The sequence below is a fragment of the Alligator sinensis genome, unplaced genomic scaffold (genome assembly GCF_000455745.1).
Source record: "Alligator sinensis unplaced genomic scaffold, ASM45574v1 scaffold391_1, whole genome shotgun sequence".
NCBI lineage: Eukaryota > Metazoa > Chordata > Crocodylia > Alligatoridae > Alligator > Alligator sinensis.
The window spans coordinates 3,467,931-3,486,615 of record NW_005841889.1 but is presented as its reverse complement, the minus strand read 5'-3'; the positions used below and the strand labels follow the sequence as shown (position 1 = coordinate 3,486,615).

The 18,685-nt window shown below is 41.6% G+C and overlaps 1 protein-coding gene across 6 annotated transcripts in view; it reads right to left on the bottom strand.

The window, feature by feature from the left end:
• Nucleotides 1–3,700: 3,700 nt before the first annotated feature.
• CARD19 (caspase recruitment domain family member 19) overlaps nt 3,701–18,685 on the bottom strand; it is a 58,005-nt gene continuing 43,020 nt past the window's right edge. For 5 of the 6 annotated variants that reach the window (XM_006017996.2, XM_025197114.1, XM_025197116.1 and 2 more), the window contains 3 exons: nt 15,851–15,910; nt 14,046–14,117; nt 3,701–10,290 (listed from right to left, as the gene is read on the bottom strand). In XM_006017996.2, coding sequence (XP_006018058.1) covers nt 10,175–10,290; nt 14,046–14,117; nt 15,851–15,910 — 248 coding nt within the window. In that variant the 3' untranslated portion in view covers nt 3,701–10,174. The remainder of the gene's footprint in view (nt 10,291–14,045; nt 14,118–15,850; nt 15,911–18,685) is intronic. The other variant, XM_025197115.1, reaches the window with a different exon arrangement.

The following is an 18,685-nucleotide window of genomic DNA, read 5'->3' as shown; positions in this document are numbered from 1 at the left end:
CCAGACCTGACTGGGACAGGGTCCAATGCCACATTTGTCTGGCTGCCATGGCACAGAAGTGGGATCAGGCCCTGGCTCGGCTGGGTCTGGGGCTCTCCACGGTCCAGGGGCATGTGTGTTTGGGGGGAAGGGAGGCTCCTGCCACTGGGCGCAGCCCAGCAGAGGCCCCTGTGGTCTATTCCCCTGCCCGACCTGTGCTCTGGGTGCAGCAGGCAGCTCACAGCAGCTGCCGCCATGTCCCAAGTGTAGCAAAACCCCCAGTTTTTTTGTTGTTGTGTTTATTTGAAAATGCATTCCCTCCCCTTCCCCAACCATTTCTGACCTTTTCTGTCCCTCTTTTCCCTATAGATAAGTATAAGTAAGCTAAGATGTAGGATAAGCTTTAAACATTTTTATTTTGGTAGCAAGTTTTTGGTTTTGGATAGCCACTGTTTTATATTGTATTATTATTAGGTTTGTATTGATTTTTACTGTTGTATATTGTATTATTATCATTTTTGTATTGATTTTTGTTTCATATGGATATTGTATGGTTTAGGTCTGTGTTTGTAAGTGAACCAAAGTCATGTCAAGTTTCCATTTTATATGTCAAGTCTCCATCTTCTGTCTTCTGCCTGGGCATCCCATGTTGCAACTGTATGAGTCACGTACCCCTCTCATGTAAACTGGTTCCCCGATGAATGAGTGTGATTGGGAATGATTGAAATACAATGGTAGCAGATCTCTACTGAATGGCCTGTAATGACTGGGCCATCACCTCGCATTGATTCACCCAGGAACCATGGACCTCACCCAGGAACAGAGACAAGACCAGCATTTGAAAAACAAAGGACCCTGCAAAACCAGCAACTCTCACCATTACAGATACCCGAAACTGCACATCCCTGCATGGAGCACACATGCTCAGTACACCAGGGGCTGACCCTTGCCTGGGCATGCCTCCTGTCACTAGGGTCACACAAGGTCTGCCCCTATAAAAAGGGCAGTGAAAACAGACTCAGTGGGAACGCCATTTCCATCTGGACCGCACCATGCCACACCACCTATCCACCCAGAGGCCCTGCTAGTGACCCCCACTCTGGACAACACCTACTGGACAAGGACCCCTTCCAGCCTGGATAGGTAGATATTACCTGCACACCTCCTCCTACAATTTGGACTCTCTCTCTCTCTCCTCCTGGACTTCAGTGGACTTCAGCCCCTGCACCAAGCCTCTCTAACCCCTGCTGCCATTTTGTGTGTGTGTGTGTGTGTGTGTGTGCAAGGGAACCAATTTGGCATTGTGTCACTATCTCCCCTGTTCAATAAAACCACTGTCATTTGCAACCCCAAGTTGGGTCATGTTTTACTGAATCCCAGTCCCTTCCCTATCTTAAATTCCAGCCTCATTCTCTCTCTCAGCTCCAGTTCCCACCCTCTCTGCTAGTTTCCTGATCTCCTCCCAATTCCATCTCCCCTTTTCTGCCACCTCTCAGCCTCTCCCTGCTTTCCCACTGTCTCTGCTGCTTTTCCTGTGATTTTCTGCTGTCTGTCTCTCTGATTTCAGGCTTCTCCCACACCTTCTGTAATCCCTCCCCCACAGCTTCCCAGCTCCACTTAGCTGTCTTGCAGTTTGTTCCACCTTCCAGCACCTACTACTTCTCTAGCTGCCCCAGAGCCATCCTCTGGCTCCCCACACCCAGAGCCCCTCTTTAACACCCACACTTTTCCTTAGTCCCATTTTTCCCTCTCCCCATCTACCTCTTCAGCTTCCCCGCAGCTCTGGCTCCAGACCCAGCCTCTGTGTCCCCATGCTTCCCTGTTCTGCAGGCTTTGGGTGTTGTCTTTTAATCAATTAAGATCAATTAACCTAAAGTTACCCCCAGCCTCAGTTCTTCAGTCCAGGCCCCTGTAATCTACTGGTTCTAATCCCAGTCCCGGTGACTTTCATTTCCAGTAACTTTAACTCCCTACACTTCTACTTTCTTACCTTAACCTTTCCCCAGGTATCCCAAGTACAACAAGCACATGCATACATACACATCACAACACCCAATTTAGGAACTCACTTGTGTGTATGTGTAGGTGGGTAGTATGTGTGTGAATTAGTGAATATACATATATATACATATATAGATATCATTGTGTGTGTGATATATGAATTAGTAACATGTATGTGTATTGGATGTGCAGGTGTTGGTAACTGGTAACTGATTCTGTCTAAATGTGGTGTGTGTAGTGTGTATGGGCTTAAACTGGTGATAGGTGTGCATGAACCTAGACTAGTTATTTTGAACGTGTGTGTATCTGAGTTGCTAGTCTAAGTGTGTGTGTGTATGACATGGTGTGCATGATATATGAATTAGTGATCTGTGTCTGACTTTTGCGGTGTATAGTATATGTGTTTAAATTGGTGATAGGTATGCATGTGCCTAGGCTGGTTTGGATGTGTATGTGCTTGAGCTAGTAGTGTGTGTATGCACCTAATTGATTTGTGTATGTTTTGTATATGTGCAATTATGACACACCCTCCTGTCTAACAGTGCAATATTGAGATACTGAGAGTTGGCCTGACCCCCCATGGCAACACAAGCACAGGTGGTGGGGCACAGGCCCCCGGGGCCGCCTCCGGGCTGTGCCCAGGGACCATGAACTACAGACCACCACGGAGACTTCCAGACCCGGCTGGGCTGGGGCCTGATACCACATTTGCCTGGCCACCAGGTGGGCGTGGCTCAGTGCAGCCGTGGCACAGAAGTGGGATTGGGCCCTGGCCCAGCTGGGTCTGGGAAGATCTGGTTGTCCAGGTGGGGACTCCCACCACTGGCCGCAGTCCGCTGGAGGCCCATGCCCCCCCTACCTATATTTGGGATGAGGCGGTTGCTGTCGCGGGCTGCCTGCTGCACTCAGAGCACAGGTGGGGGAGGGGAATGGACCCCCGGGGACTCCACCAGGCTGCACCCAGAGGTGGGACCCCTCCCCCATGAGCCCCTGGATGATCAGATCTTCCCAGACCTGGCTGGGCTGGGGCCACCCCCACTTGAGTCTCCACTGCTTAGCTGAGCTGTGTCCGCACATGGCCAGCTTCCAGCAGGGCGCAAGGCGCAGCAGCAGCCATCTCTGCCCACACAGAGATGGGGGAAGCACCCCCCGTGCCCCTGGAGGAGCCCCTTAGGCTCCATTCCTCCCACCACCTGCCGGGCTGGGTGCCCACTTATCTTTCCCTGCTCCTGGCTGGGCCGCGCAGTCTATCGCTCACTGTGAGGGCCTTGATCTGGCCCCCCATCCCTTCCCTCCCCCATAGATTGACTTGCTGGGGCTGAGGTGGGGTGGGGGGTGGATGTGCGCATGCGTGTGTGTCCAGCTCTCTCCCAACCCAGGATTGACCAAAAGAGGCTCTGGGATTGATGGGCTGGTGACCACTGCACGACCCTTACCAGCCCACTGGAGATGGGACAGTTCATCTCTCAGAGCAAAAAGGCTGGGACAGGATCATACTGCACTGGAGGTTGCTTGGAACTTGTGCCCTTTTATCACGGCCAAATCAAACCTTGAGAGTATTGTGTCAAGAAAATGAAGGAGCTTTTCAAATGTGATAATTTAAGTGTTGTGTTACTATAAGTCCAGGCAAGGAGTCACTCCACAAACACTCAGAGTCACCATAAAAATGATCAACTATACAAAGCTAGTGTTTAACAAAGATACACCCATATTTGAACCAGGATTTCAAGTTTAATTTATGATTATGAATTGGTTAACAAGAAAAATGTACATTTATTTTAAATCAAAATGATGAAGTTAAAAATTCTGTCATAATTAGCTGTCAGAGACAAAACACTCAAATTGTGCAGTGGCAACTGCAGTACAGCTCCTGTCAGCAACAGCCACCAGTAGGCAACATCAGACATAGTACAGCACTTCTGAAATTCCATATAAAGCGCTTAACACAAAAGGAACATCTTCTTCCCAGTACCCAGATTCAGTCTAGCTTCTTGACATTTAATTTAAATTAACATCTTTGTTGAACTGCCTGATAACTTTCCTTTGGCTCACGTTATACAGTACAAATGTTATGTAAGAAAACATGCACAATGGCACTTGACTATAACTGTTGAACCCATGCAGAATACCAAATAGCTTGTATTTTGTAACGTAACAGTAGCAGTGGGAAAACAGTTATGAAGTCTAGAATTTTTTAGAACAATTACTATGTATACAACCTACCAATGATAATAGATCCAAGATTGCAAGAGCTCTTCTTAAGATATTGTAGAATTTTTTTTATTGTAAATGAAACACCAAGAAAGTGGAGTCTTACGTACATATAATACTACAAACATGACACAAACACTGAGATTTTCAAAGCTGCTGTCTCGGTGAAAGTAATGGGAGTTGAATTTCCAAGCCTAGAAAAGCCCAGCCAAAACAACCCAGCATGTCCCTGAGTGAATCTCTACTTTAATACAGTTCTTGCTTACAGACAGGTTGCACTTTGCTGAAGTACTTCAAATGGTGCAAAGTTATCCTTTAAATGGAGTTGTGCAAATCCAGTGTGCGACCTGCCATTTTGCTTCTCATTTCTTGTGGATGCAGATGGTCCATTTTGCCTATTATTTAACTATGATACAGGATCATACAGGACTGCTATAGTGTGCCTACTTACTTCAGTTTAGAGACTTACAACACAGGCCATTTCCTTTGACTCTGAGAAGTTTGACACTGTGAGACTAAGGCGATTTGAGGCAGTTCAGTTTTAATCTAAATCAAATGGCCTGTTCACAAATGAACTAAGGAAGGAAGAGTTTTTTGCTGGCTAGTGTCAGAATTCATTTGGCTTGGATTATCTATACTCCACTGGCAAAATCTGCCTCCCTTCCCTGTGCACATGCACAACTCTGAAAGCAGCTGAAAAGGTGCAGCTTAGTGGAGACAAGAAGCAGGAAAGCTGTGCACAATGCACAGATCTCCTGCAGGCTGCACCAACGGGCTCTGCAAAGCCTCCACAATGTTATAGGAGGGAGCAGAGACTTTGAGGAGATGCTATGTAACAGTAATGTTGGCCAATGACCTTGTATCCCACAATGCCATGGCAACCTGATGTTAGGGTGTCAGGTAAGGGAGGGGCAGAAGATCCTCTGTAAAGCAGCTCTTGGAATGGGTGAGGAGATGCTGAAGATATGGCCAACCTATGTTCAGTCATCAGCAGACACACAGGAGCAATTTCCACACATGTATTAACTGTGCCTGGCTTATTAAGTATGATCTCCACCCTGCAAATGCTTAACTGCAAATAGCTGCTTCCACTCACACAACCCTTGGGGATCAGGCCTAGATGTCAGGATAGTTTGGACAATAAATAAATGGTCTATTCTGTACTTGCAGTGGGGAGTGGGGCTCTGGACAGATGACAAGAGTAATCCAAGACATCAAAAATCAGAAAGTCTGCCCAAGCACAGTTAAGGTATACCCAGTTTCTGTGGCCAAGTGCACAAAAGGGAGTGATATGTTTAGCGTTACATCTAGCTGCCTTGGATTCCCTAGCCAGGCACCCATTCACAGCTGGGTTAACCAGGGGCAGCCTTCAGCCGCTATGCAGTACATGGCTCAAACCCCTGGTGCCAGAACAAAATACCTTAATCTCTCTGTCACCATGCCACCTTAGCCCAAGCCATAGCTTTATTTCATGATAAATAGTAACATTCAGCTGGAAAAAACACCAAACAATTAAGGATATCCAAAGAACCAACCTATCTGCCTCCTACAGACACTGGACATGGGGGGAAAACTATACATGTTACAGACTTGCCATATATACCCATTGTGTGAAGAGGTGTGAAAAAGCCTAGAATCCCTTCCTGAATGAAAACCTTCAGGAATCCATCCTGGGACAACCACATACAGACTTGGATCCTTCTGTTCTAAAATGAGAGAACTACAAGAGTCTTTTATTGCTATACTCCTTTTCTCAAACTCTCATTAAGAGACTTGAGAAGAGCCAGGGGGAAAGGAGGGGGAGGAGGAAAGATGGGGCCAAAAAAACTTCTAATTGTGCAATGCATTGTACAAAAAATGATACACTGAGTGCGTATAAATACACAGGCAATTTTAGAATCTGTCTCACTGCTTTTCTTATCAATGCAAGCTACCAACAGTGAACTGATAAGCTGTTTTCTCCTATGTGCTGTCATGGTCCTTTAAGTAACCAAACTGGGTCAAAAACAAGCTTGCCCTGTAAACAGAATCATGAGAAAGATTTTACCTTCCATTTGGAGATTTGCAGCCAAATCCTGCTCTCAGCTGATCTAGTTCTCATTCCAGCCTTTCTCCCTACTAATCTAGTGCTAATTTTCCACATGACATTTTATTCTTCAAAGGCATCCTCATGCTGGAAGAGCTCAGAACCCCAGCAAGTACTGAATGGTCTCGTCATATATGGTTCCAAAGCATCATCACAATCATTTGCCTTAAGGCGCCTGCAGGACCACATTCTGCCATCTTCCATTACGTTGGCTTTGCTCCCTGGAGAGCCATTGATCTCAATGGGAGTGCCAGCAGGGTGAGTTATGCTTCAGTGGATAAGTGAAGAAGAATTTCATCTTCAAAGTATATACTGCACTGGTGATTCCTGCAGGATTTCAACAAGAGCCCACAAAAAGTAACAGTCTGTTATAACAGGAACACAGAGATGGAGAATCTAAACACAGGGAAGCTGCTTAAAAGTAACAGGACCTCTGTGTTTGCACTAAAATGAGAGGTGGCTGACTGAGATTACCCTGTTTTGAATACTACAGGAAGCACTCTAAACACTGTCACAGTTGCCTCTATAAGATTACCCGTGGGTATTAGGGTGAAAGATGAATGAAAGATGATGGTGCAGAAGAAAGGGAAAAATTCCAACCTACAGTGCTGTGTGGGGCCTGGACGAACAATGCTCTTATTTCATTTGCACAGAATCTTCATGAGTTCCCATCTTATGAGATGCTGATCTCTATTAAATAGGTTTACTATATCTCCTGGCCCAATCTTGACCTTGCTGTAACTGAGAAGCAACTCTATTCTGTAATAATGCTATACTACAGAAGCCAGTAAGGGTATGTTTACATTGCAGTTACAGCGATGTGGCTATTGCCCTAAACATATGAATTAGCCCTAGTTAGCAGGGTACAGCTATCAGGGTAGCTGCGGTAGCACAGAGCTCTTTGTGGACTGCAAAATCTGCCTGAGACTTTGGGTAAACCAAAGCACTAAGGCCTATAGTGCTGCAACTAGCTGTACTGTTAAGTTTGAGAGGATTATTCTCAAGAGTGTTCCCAGGGCTGGCTTCTACTCCCATTCACTGCAACTGCAAAACTCCCATTGACTTTAGTAATGAGAGAAGGAATGGGGGCCCCTTTTGGCCCTATTTCAGCCCTTCCTTACCCAGTCACATACTCCAGCAGGTATGTTGTTAGTATAAAAAAAGCAGTCTGTTATTCAGATACTTGGCCCTAAATTACATTCTCCTTTTCCCTTCCAGGTATGCTTTGGCTGCTGGTAAAATCTGTCTTGGAAGGAAACAAGACATTCAGAGACACAGACAAACTAGACAGATCAGAGTAATCTTGGAGTACAGTGGGTTATTTTCTTTGGAGTATTACATCATTTTTATTGTGTAAAAAGTACATGGTAATTTAAAGCTGGTAAATACTTTTTCAGTCTGATTGTTTGCTTCTATGATCAAATGAGGCATAGACTGAGGTCAACATTTCATGTGTGTCCATTATCTCCATCCTGCAAAGCTCTAAGACCAGCAAAAAGTGACAGATTTTCTGAGATAAAATTCCGTGACATACTTAAACATGTCAGTATCCCCAACAATGGCAAAGGGAATATTCACAAGCTTAAAGTTAGGTATAGGCTCCCCCTTTAATGGGGCCATCTTTCCACCTATGGGCACAAGTCATGCGAATGTTGATTATTGTATGTGACAAAATTAATATCCTAAGTTGCTAGGTTTGGTTGGGTGCTTTTCTGCTCCTCCTTTGTTCTGGGTCTAGTTTATAGATTTTGGTGATTATAGCTTAGAATCCAATGAACTCAAAGATGGAAAACAGTTATCATTCTCAAGGACACTAATGACTGCTGTAGGTGAGCCTGTTAAGGCAACAAGCAATTGTAGAAACAGAACAAAGAGTAAACCAGAGAATCACCAAAAAGGATGGCAGTCACCAACAGGTACTATCTGGGACCTGTCTAGTCAAAACCCTAATGCTGCAGTCCCTGGCATGCATTCTAGTTGTTCAAAGGGATTTTTTTTTTTCAGCATCAAAATAATGGGATTGGGAAAAAACTGTGCTATAAATGTGGAGAACCAGAAGATGATCTAAGGTCCTGCACTAAGTTGCAGTTCTCTTAGTAATTGTTAACCACTGTGAGCTGGTGATTTCACATGCAAAGGCTTGATTATGCAGCTAACTGTTATTATACCTGTGTAGTTAAATTGTTGCAACTCCCCAGTAGTCACCCCTAGTCCAGAATGAGAGAGGTGGGCCTTTTGTTTGCTTGTCTGCTTAGCTTAAACCCATTCCAATGCAACATGAACTGAACAAAGAAGTCACTCCAGAGTAAGTGTCCATATGACTGGGTATACCAGTATAACATATCGCAGTTTGCAATATGTTTGTGAAGTGCCCATATGACAGGTCCATATGATGGGTTATAGCAGCATAGCATCTGCAGTATCAGTTAATATTCTTATGTAGTTCCTGCAGTATTTGTGAGTGAGGCTCCATTTTGCCCCAGGAGTCAGCCTCTAGTCACAGAGTAGCTCATGAAAGACAGGAAGAGAATGCCTTACCAAGCATCTCAGTTTTTTTACCCGTAAGCAGATCATGAGAGAACACCTTCATTATAGATGCCAGTATTTGTAGCCAGGTTCAGGAACAGTAACACCTCTAACTAGAATGAGGAAAACCACTTAGAAGAGAAAGAGAAGGACCTACCTGAGAGCTCAATGGTAGAAGGCTGGGCCACAAAATTAAAAATCCCCAAGCACCTCATTTCCAGTCCTGAGTCCCTGTATTTCCTACATGTCTTAACGCTATCTGGGTTTATGAACACAGGAAAGTCTTTTTGCAGGTTCTCAGAAGAAAACCCACAGAAGAAAAGCATAATGTATGATCAAATTACATTATAAAGAAAGTTGAAATGCAAGTTAAAATGCAACTTTTTGGCCATAAACAAAAGCACACTGTGCAGCTTTGATGACTGTTTCTAAAGTTCCTGCCAAATATTTTGGGCTACTATTGTTTCCTGGCAACACAAAACTGATAACTTCAACTAAAATGAAAAAACAATACAAATTTGAAAAATCTACTTCATATTCTTGCTAGTTCTGTCATGCTGATCGCAAAGAAAATCAAACAGCCATAGGCTGAAATCTACATTAGCTCAATACATGCTAACAAAGATGAACAGTGTCCAGAACCTGAACATGGGCAGGCTAAGCTGAGGCATAAGAGAAGGCAGTCAGAAAATTGCAGAAAACTGCAGAAAACTGCAAGGAACCAGCAACTGGTGAGCCCTGTATGGATTAATGCCCATTTGAACACATGCAGTACAAAGAATACAGAAAGAAGAGACAACCCTGAAATAAAGGATCCAGTCTTACTAAGGCTTTGGGTTGACTTGCTTAGGTATCACCCTTAGATTAACTATTAAAAAAGACAGAATTATATATCCTTTAAACTGTCCTGTTTCTCTACTCCAGTATAAAACACAAGGTACACAAAGATGGCTTAAGTTCTGTCATCAGTCATCACTTAAGATAACATGTCAAGGTTTGTATTAAAAACATTATCCAAATGATAAATATTTTAAAATAAGCATTTACAAAAATAAATGGTCCATTCCTTTAAGAAAGGAGATATATACACCTATGTGTGTGTGTGTATAATATATATATATGCAGCTAAGCATATATATATTATATATATTATATATATATAATATATATATATGTAAGCTTTAGAATGAAACTTGAGGCAGCATATTTACTGCTAAAGTAAGTTAATCAACTCTTTGGTATAAGAATATAGTGCATGTGTGTGTATATATATATGTGTGTGTGTGTGTATATATATATATATATATATGTGCATTGCAGGTTTTCTTTTGGCAGGTATACTTTACAGATGACTGAAGAAACAGCTTTTCTTCATTTGTTCCTTGATGTGTCTTCCAGGTACAACATACAAATATTTCTAACATGTCTTCCTATGATAATAGGAGAAAATCCCAATATTTTCCGGGCTCCTCCTACAACTTTTGTACCTAAAACAAAAACAAAGGTGGAGAAAAAAGAAAAGTGAGTTGACTGGTAAGTCCAGTTGTAGTCAACTGCACTTATGTTTGCAAACCTTCTGTACAAAAATGCCTTTTGTAAATTAACTGAAATTACAGTGTGATAGTCATGTAAAAAAGGCCAACTGTAATCCTTGGATGCAGACAGAGAGGAACAGCAGGTAGAAAGAAAAGGGTGGTTTTACCACAGCATATGGCATTGGTGAGATAAATATTGGAAAGGTGCATATATAGCTTTGGTGCCCACATTTTAAAAGGACATTTAAAAATTAATAAGGGTTCAGAAAGAAGCCACAAAAATGATGAGCACTGGAGTAAATGCCTTATAGGGAGAAACTTACAGAACTCAATTAGTTTCACAGAACAAAAATAAAGACTGAAGGTGACTTGTTTATTGTGTGCAAAAACCTCCAGTAAGTACTAATAAGGTAAGGGAACTTGGTATTGGAGGGCTCTCTAATCTAGAGGAGAAAGGGCTAACAAGAACCAATATCTAGAACAAAAAATAAAGTATATTCAAATTGACAATAAAGCATAAATATCCAACAAATTACCAATCGAAGCAGTGGGGGCTGGGTGATCTTTTGGAATATCTGTTTTAACCAAACAAAAGTTATTGGTCCCAACACGTGGGTAACGGTGAAATTTAAGACCCTGTTATATAGAAATCACACCAGGTGTTCCAATGGTCCCTTCCTGGCATTGTTCATTAATAAGGCTGGGTTATGAAGCACAATAAGTTATCAATGATAATGCAACGATCAAGGACCACTGACAACATAGGAGAGATCATCACATTTGCTTCTCAGGAAGTGGGGTGCTGCAGCAGGCAATCAGTGTTAGCCTAGAGGAATAAGCAGTGTTACAAACACCCCCATTTCCTATAAAAGAAAAAGATTAATACCCTCATAAAATTAAATTACAAAATAATTTACCAACACATTTATGGCCCAAACAACATCTTCACCAGGAGAAGCAATTAAGGCTGGAACACTCTAGGCAGGATTCACAAGCCCTGTATTAGCCCTTTTACCTGAGTAGTTTGAAGGGCCACAATCCACACAGATCCCCAGCAGAGAATATCTGGTATAGATATCAGTGTCACTGTCAGATATTGTGCCACTACTCCCTACCAATATAAAGGACTGAGAGGGGCTATGGTATAACTCAATTTTGTACCCTACTTTCACAGGCCCTGTTAAGATGGCTTTCGATAATGTTGAAGCTTAACTTTAGAAGAAGGGAACTGTTACCAGCTCCCGAATGTTCCCTGTTCCTTCCATACTGATATGGAGAAAAATTCAGGGCCAGGTGAGACTCTCTCTCTCTCACTGTCTTTGCAGTTAAAACTGTGAAAAGCAAGAGGCACTCAGATAACATGTTGGGGGACTTAATTAGGTCACAGACCCAGATATTTAATTAATATTAATTTAATCAGTAATAGCTATTTAATAGTAATTCATATGTAGTTGATTTCCATAACAATCTATCAACATTTATAGCTGATTCTCTTTCTCAAATATTGATGTACTGTATCCACTTCATTACAGTGCAAGGATAAAAGGTTATATCAACTATTAAATAAGAGCCTTGTTCTTCAATCCCTAATCTACAGACACACGAATGAAAAAACAAACTTTGAGGCATAAACCCCATGCCAGATGTGCACAAACAAGCAGAGCTTATAGTGGGCTGCACTAAAATGGAAGCTTTTGAAAGTATAAAAAGTAATATTTAATTCACTTCAGAGTACATTTGCAGCTACCAAGGCAAAATGGAACCACTCTTAACCCTTTTTAAAAAAAATCAGGTCAATTCAACATGGCACAGGTTAACTTGTTCCATGTATCCATGACTTTACTGGTGTTCCCCTGAAGCCAGTGGAGTACTCATATTAGCAGTGAAGCCTTTTTCCCATAACAGGTAGGCTTACTGGTGACTACAGTTTGCATATTTACAGGATATTCAATACCAACTAGAGCCAGGTAAAATTTGTTTCACTAATATTAGGTTTGCCCAAAAAGGTTTTTGGAGGGATGCAAACTGAAACTATTTGCAAATTCAGATGAAATTTAGTATTGTTTCATCTGAGAAAATGGGGGAAATAATGGAAAATGTTGTTGGTAATTTTTAAATGATATTTTTGTTTCAGAAATGCCAAAATGTTCTGTTTTGACATGATCAGAATGAAAGTTATTATTTGGAAAATGGCATTATTTCCTTAGAAGCTTACCCAAATTAAAAGAAGGGTAAAAGGTTCATACGCATTCAAAAGATTTAATTTTAAATTAAGTTAAATGTTTTGGGTTAACCTAAAAATGAAAACTTTTTTCCTCCTTTTTGTCTTTTTGGTTTTTCAGTAAAGTAAAGAATTCAACCTTTGTTTTACCTGAACAAAATTTCTTTCTTTACCTTTGACACCAAACTAAAAAAGTCTCTTCTTTTCCCAGGTGTGTTCCTAATGTTTATTCATGAATCATGAAAAGGTATGTGGGGACAGGGAGAATACCTCAGAAACCTACTTTTCTGTGCAAATGTTTGCAGACCACTAAATTAAAAAAGACTCTTGTTTCTCTATATAATTGAGGTATAGGTATTGATCAGATGCTGGAAGGTCTGAGGCAGAGGACATCCATTAATCGTTTAAGTAGTCCATTGATTACCATTGCACTATCCATGTAAGAAACAGCTTGAGGATCAGCCCTGAAAATACATTCCTTTGCTCTTTTAACTGTGGTCCAGATCTTGCCTGTATCCCTCATGCATAATTCCCTTTGATAGAAATGGGTTACATCTGTGTGTGAAGGGAGTGCAGGACCCAGGCCTACATTCTCACAGCATCTAGCTATTTTTGCATCCTACACCAACTGTACAGATCTGACCACCCTGTAGTTTATTTTTGAGTAACATTGTTTTAATGGTTATTTTGAGAAGACAATTATCATAGATTATTAAGAATAAGTTGAAATAAGGGTTGTTTCACATACTACCACCTCAGCCATTTATGGCTGGCTTGAGCCTAGAAAGCCCATCAGGGGAGCATGTGGTAAAGGTACATCAGCTCCTATAGCCAAAAGCACACAGGGAGTGCTGTGCTTGGCATTTTACATTTGGTTGTTTCTAATGCCCCAGCTCAAATATTATCATACAAGATGTACAGTTATCCACAAAGAGTGCCTTTCATGCAAAAGGCTCCCAAAGTGTATTTCACACCTACTACACATGCACCACCTCCTTCCTACAATGGAACCTCTTTCACAGTAAAGCACAGGAACTACTTAATAGTGAATATTTTAGGAACAGAAATGAAAAGAATATCTTTGCTTCTCATGATCAGTCACTGAAAGTACTAGCACCAGACAGACTGGTATTAGCATCTTAAAGCATTTAAAAAAATGTTCCACTTCGGAGCCAGAAGACTTTGGATCTGTTCTGGCATTGCCCTTCTGCTCACAGAGAGAAATTCACATGACTATGGTTTAGATAAAATAAAAAGTGCCCCTATTTCTGGGATCTTCTGTAAGTGATCCATGAGCTTTTTATTACTTATACCCTAGCATTCTTGAAGTGTAGGTTGTATCCCAACCTCATTAAAGAATGATGACCCCTTAGACTAACTCTGTTATATAAGCAGCCTTTGTTCATGTTACACAGGGAGCTCTCCAAAATGCATTTGGTGACTGAAAATAAAAACACCCATTGCAAACAGCTCCAGAGCAGATTACCTGAGTTACAGCAATTCATGAATAATGCGAATCCTGCAGCAACACTAAAACAGGCGAGGAAGAACATGGGACCTAGTGAAGACAAAGGAAAAGAGACTGTATTAAAACAGAACAGAGGATTGAAAGTTTAACTCATCAGAATTAATGAATCATTGTTATTAACATGCATGGCTAAGATTATTCAAATGAAGTTAGCACAATCATAATTATGCATATTCTGTACCTAATGTACTGTAAAATACCATTACTATACTCTATTATAATTAATTTGTATTTCATTTACTCTGACATCACTGCTGTTAGAGCTTCTCATCTTCTAATTAGGTCCCTCATTTTAAGTTCTTATTAAGCTGTAAGCGAGGTTTCTTTAGAGCGTTTTATACTCATAAAAGGTCTACTCTGCAACAATATCCTGAAAGATGTATAAAAGCAAAAAAGTGAGAACCAGAATGTGATACCTTCCCATGCAGTCAGTAACACTTAACTCTATAAGTAGTTCCATTGATGTTCATGAGCTACCTGTAGGTAAGGCACTATTCAATAAGAACAATTATGCCCCAAATAAGTAGTATTTTCCACAACATTTCGTTTTCATTTCTACACTTTGTATTCTTTGTCATACTTTTCTCCTTGCTCCCCACCAAAGCGTACTGCTCATTACAGGTCCTGTCCTGCTGTGCTCTAGTCAAAAAGCTTACTTTGACTTCAGTTACCATGACTTTTTAAAGATTTTTTTCTATGTGAGGACCGTATGATTAAACCTGGTAAAAATAATTTAGCCAAGAATGCAGAACAAACATCAGCTATTAGTTAAATCATTCAGATTCAGAGCACAGGAACAGGGACATTAATTAGGCAGCAGGGGAGCCATTTGGGTGCTGAGCTGGGCTGATGATTCTGCATAGTCTTGATCCAACCCTAAATTTTAAGCTTTTTAAAAAATAGTTAACCTAGTTACATTTCTAAACGAAATGTAATTTCAAAAAGAAAAAGTTAAAGGTTTCATTTGAACTTTACTGAATTTTTCCTCACTTTTTTCAGCTAAACCTGTTCACAAATTTGTGAATATTTTCCCTTTCTCCCAACACTACCATTTTCAGCAAATAAACTAAAAATCATGCCTTGTTCAGGTATAGGCATGGAGGGCCTGAATACACTGAGCACCCACCAGGCCAAGCAGGAGTGCACTGATCCATGTTGCGCTGTTTTGAGTATATGACCTCCATAATTAAAACCTGTGCAGCTGCCTTGGCATGTTGCTACAAGCAGGATAAGCGGCTCTGCCTTTCAGCAGTACTAATTCACCTATTACAGCACTGTATTAACATGGCTACATTACTTGCTGGTCAGGAAACAGTGCATATGGAGCAGTGCTGCAGCCTGGTGTGGTGAATTTGAAGGGTAGATATGTCCCAAGTGAGGCAAATGTAAGGATTTTAATAGTCCTCAATAAACAATGTTAAAGTTCTCAATTACTTATTTACTGCCAGGAACTCAGTGAGGGTCTGCCAAGAATCCAAGCAACATTTGTAAAAGCATAGAAAGTGAAGGTGAAAAGAGGAGCACACAGGAAATTAAAGACTAGTTAAAAAAATATGGCAATCAAAACATTTTTGAAATAAATATTGCCTAAACTCTACCATCTCTTGAATGTTATGGCACTAGTCTGATTGGCTGAATAAGATCTCCCCCAATAAACCACTTATATTTACAATAAGGATATGAGAGAACATAAATTAACTTATAAAACAGACTTCCTCTGAAAGTGTCATTCCATCCAATGGTAGTGTATGTATTTTATTTACCCCTGTCATTTAGAATATATTGCTCCTTGTCAGTGTCTATCCCTGTGGAATCTGTGGTTTCTAGGAATAAAAGTAACACACCAAGAGTTAGTAGGAAACTCAAGCCAACACACTTCTGTATCAATCATGCAAAATTAAGAGAAAACCATGTAATACCACTTCTCAGAGAAATATTCAGTTTCACATGAAAAATCCCTGCCCCCTTTCTCCCCCAAAGGTGTGTCATTGCTGCAGTTCAATTAGGGAGAGTATTAAAGACATACTTCACAATTATCATTTGAACACAGCCAAAAAGATTTGTGACTATACACTGTTCATCCAGCTAGGATCTCAATCATGTGCATAGATTTAAGCATCTATTAGGACTTTAGAGGTTACTGTCAAAACAACACATGTTTAAATTTACACATGGAAAATGCCTTGCTGGATTGAGGCCAAAAAAAATAACCCAGCCAGATTGTTCTGTACTCTCTCCTGTCCAATATGTGGAGTAGATCTGTTGATGCCCATAGATGTGCTCTATACAAGAAAGAATGGCCCTACATTACAAAGGCTTTCATACTGGGACAAACTTTAAATCACAAAAGCTTTTGGGAACTATGAAACCTTTTAGTGTTTGAACAAGGACTAACTCCTATCCTGCTTCTTGCCCTACAGTCGAAGCATCAAGTTCTGCTTGTGTGTCAAACACAAAAAAAAACCATCTCCCAGGTAAAACACTATGCTCCAAAACATCAGACGCCAAACTGTGCTGTCACAAAGAGACAAATGCAACTATCACTGAAGTCAATGAGCACTGTGTTAAAATTTGGTGCGGGCGATTTGTCCATAGATCAGTATTTTCTGTAAAAAAAAAAGCTTGCAGGCTGGATTTCCTTTCTACCCCATGCCCAATAATTAGGGACCTACCACATTTGAGGGAGCTGCCCCCCGATTTTGTGGGCAGAACATGGGGCCTGGCAGCCATTTCGTGGGGGGAGTGCATCACCCATCCCATACCTCTGATTGGCTGGGGCAGTGGCCCCACCCCTTATAACTGATTGGCTATGAGAGATGTCTGTCCTGCAGCCCTGCCCCTTGTTGCCAAATGATGGAGAGGGTGGGGCCACATGACAGGCAGCCCTCAAGCCAATCAACAGCAAAGGGTGGGAGTGACAGCCCATTTTGTCGGCAGCCCCAGTTACCCCTCTGGGAAGCCAGCATTTTACGTTACTTAAGTTTGCTTTTTATTCCACAGATTTCATGAGCAATGTCAGATTTCTTGGAATACATGAAATCTGGGAAATAGTGAATTCAGCAGGTCCCTACAGATAATTAGCAAAGGAAGAGCCATTTGCTTAATTTACAGAACTTCTCAGTTGCCACAGTGTGAAAGCCATTTTCTGGCACCAGTTGGAGAATCTCTATTTAACATGCGTGTCTCAGAATCTAACAACTAACATGGGAAATCCAGTGTTACCCTTTGCAAATTTCACTTTCAGGGTGGACATTTTCAAGGCTGTTCATTTGGACCCAGCAGTCGGGAAAGGATGGGGCAGGAGACAAAGACATCAGGAAGCCAATCACCTGGCTAGGTACCCAGTTTCACTAGAACTGGCCAGGCCTCTATTTCTACATTGGACATGTGGTTACCTTCTCAGCTGTCAATATGTCATTACCCAGAGCACAAGTGGTTGCAGAGTCCGCAACTCTGTACCTGGGCAGAAGGCAATATAGCTGCCTTGGGAAGGGGATACTCCTTCAAGGCAAACCTAGACCCCAGTGGATGCCCAGATCCAGCAGGCTCCTTACTGCAAAGGCAATAGGCCCAGTGAATATAGCTCTTAATATTTGATCTACAGGGGAAACTGCTTTACTGAAAATATTTTATCCTGGAAAGTAACTTTTTAATCAAAAGAATTTTTTCTTTCACTTTTTTGTGAGTTCCACATTTGGCTACATTGCAGGACTTTATGTGAGAGGAGTTGAAACTTTTATTTTATTGATTTTCCTTTCTTATGCTCTGCTAATTCTGGGCCACATTACCCTATTCTCTGGGAAGATGAGTGAGTACTCTCTTCCAAACTGAGCCCCCATAGGGGATCCTGTTAGTTCTGTCTTCATTGATCCTAGCTTGAGGATGACTGTCTTCCACAGTGAGGTGTCTTTTTGCCTGGAATGACAGAAGCACCAACTGAAATATGGAACCCCATACAGCACTGACTGAACTGAACCATTTTGCTAGGGAACAGGAGAGGGGCTGAGGAGAGCACTGGAAACCCTCTGTCAACCCCTTAATAACTGGAGAGGCTGGTTGCCTGCTAGCTACACATGTAGCACTCCCTGCACGTTCCCTCCCCTCCTGCCCCAGAAAAGATACAAGGAGCACTCCACAAGAAGACCCCTAAAGAATTTTGGATCCCAAAATCCCTCTTTGAGGAGGACCTGGCTCTATATTCTTCTACTCTGGTCAGCATTAAGAAGAATGCAAATGTAGCATTCTGTGATAGTGTTCCCATTCTCAGACTCAGACAATTATGTCATGTATCTTAGCACCCTCTAGTGGGAATTCTGAGACACAACCAACTATTTAGCTTCAAATTAATTTAGTGGGACAGGAAGAATTTATCTTTAAAAACTGCAAGAATGCTTTCCATTTGGAGGCTTGTCTAAGTCTACACAACCATGCACTTGGTCTAATAAGGGACAAAACCTACAAAATGCCTTGCCTCTCATAAAATACCTCTGAAATTTAAACCAGTTTTTCTTTAAAAGCTTAATTTTAAGAAAATATTTTACCACACAGAAACCTGTGAATGCACTGCAGGTTGCAGTTCTGCCTTGTTACCCTACTGC